Source organism: Leishmania donovani, chromosome 26, assembly GCF_000227135.1.
Source record: "Leishmania donovani BPK282A1 complete genome, chromosome 26".
Classification (NCBI taxonomy): domain Eukaryota; phylum Euglenozoa; class Kinetoplastea; order Trypanosomatida; family Trypanosomatidae; genus Leishmania; species Leishmania donovani.
The window spans coordinates 606,439-607,934 of NC_018253.1; the positions used below are offsets into that span (position 1 = coordinate 606,439).

General features: G+C 51.4%; 1 protein-coding gene across 1 annotated transcript; it reads left to right on the forward strand.

Moving 5' to 3' along the window:
- Positions 1 to 1,166: 1,166 nt before the first annotated feature.
- On the forward strand, positions 1,167 to 1,496 carry LDBPK_261670 (fatty acid desaturase, putative; the record flags this gene model as incomplete). The annotated part of the gene is made up of 1 exon (XM_003861705.1): positions 1,167 to 1,496. A coding segment is annotated over one exon (330 nt), but the record flags the coding sequence as incomplete, so codon positions are not given.

The window sequence follows — 1,496 nt, forward strand, 5'->3', positions numbered from 1 at the left end:
TCATGAGTGGGTGTTTGCTCTCTTGTGTTGAAACCCTTCACGCTGATTCGTGGGGTAATTCAGGTTTGGGGTTTGTTAACTTTGAGGCTTGGGCCGTCTCCTTTTCGGTTTTGCATGGGACGGAGGGATGTGTTTTCAAAGAGCTTAATCACACCGAGGGCAGTTTTTGTGGTATGAAGACTTATCTTATGGGCAGGACGCATTCTCTTGAGGGTTTCGCCAGCTCAGTCCGCGAGGCGGTGGGTGGCCGGGGGGGGGGCATTTTTTCAAAAAAGTAGTGGTGGGCTAAAAGCCTTGTGTGGGGGGGGCGTCGGGTATGCGGATCCCGGTCGCGCCGCATTGTGCGAAGGAAGCGGAATTTGTTATTGGCGGCTTTCCAAGAAGCGTGAAGCAAACTGAAAAAAAAAGATTTTTTCCGCCTTTCGTTTAGCGTCTTTTAACAGTTGTGGCGGTCTCGGCGTGGTAGTTGGCGATTCGGTGGCCTTGTGAACTGTGAGTGTGCCGTGGACGTGCATTTTGTTTGGTAGACACGGAGGCCAGCGCTGTGAGTATTGGTACAGTGCGCCGTACTTGTCCGCTCGAAAAGCCCTTTGGTTGGCAACGTCAGGGGCGAATGACGCTCCCCTGCCACGCTCGTCAATATGCGATGTTCTTATGCCGCTGGCATTGAGGCGTCTTGTGATTGCCACTGCTGTGTTGTGGTGCTGCAGTGTTTGCCATCGGAAAAAAGAAAAAGATGAACATGCAGAGCGCGCTGATTTTTGCCTGCGCGCAAACCATCAGCGCAAGCGCTACAGAAGAGAGAAATGAAGCGCTGACCCTCGAGAAATTGCAATTATCCGTTGAGTCTGAAATCGGAAGTGCCTCGAGAGTTATTTTCCTTCGTACTGCGGCTTCCACCTTCGAGCCGCAGTTTCACATTCCCCACCGCAGGAGAAGCATCTCTGGCTTTCATTTCCAGCGCCTAGCCAGACTTTTTCCTGCGCTATCACTCCACGTGAGTCTTATTGTCTACGCAACTGATCTTCGGTTTCTCGCGTTACAGCTTCTATAAGGTGTAATTTTATTTTTATTTTCCTCTGTCAAACAACTCGTTGACTTTTCAAGTATCTTCTCTGCATCACAGCACACTTGTCGAGGACATCCGCAAAGACTGAACACACCAAATGGCGACAATGTTTGCGAAGCGCGGCCGCGCCGACTACTACTGGTCTGACACGGAGTATACGCACAGAACGCGGAACCGTGAGATGCTGAAGGCACATGGAGCAGAGATCAAAAAGCTGTACGGCCCGGACCCGTGGCTTCGGTATCTAATGACACCGTTTGTTCTGCTCCAGATTTATCTTGGGTACCGTGCGAAGGACATGGGGTGGCCCACTCTTCTTCTCGTCGGATATTTCGTGGGTGGAACAATTACGCACAGCTGTTTCTTGGCAATTCACGAGGCCACGCATGGCCTCTGCTTCATCACGCCGCTCTACAACGACCTTTAC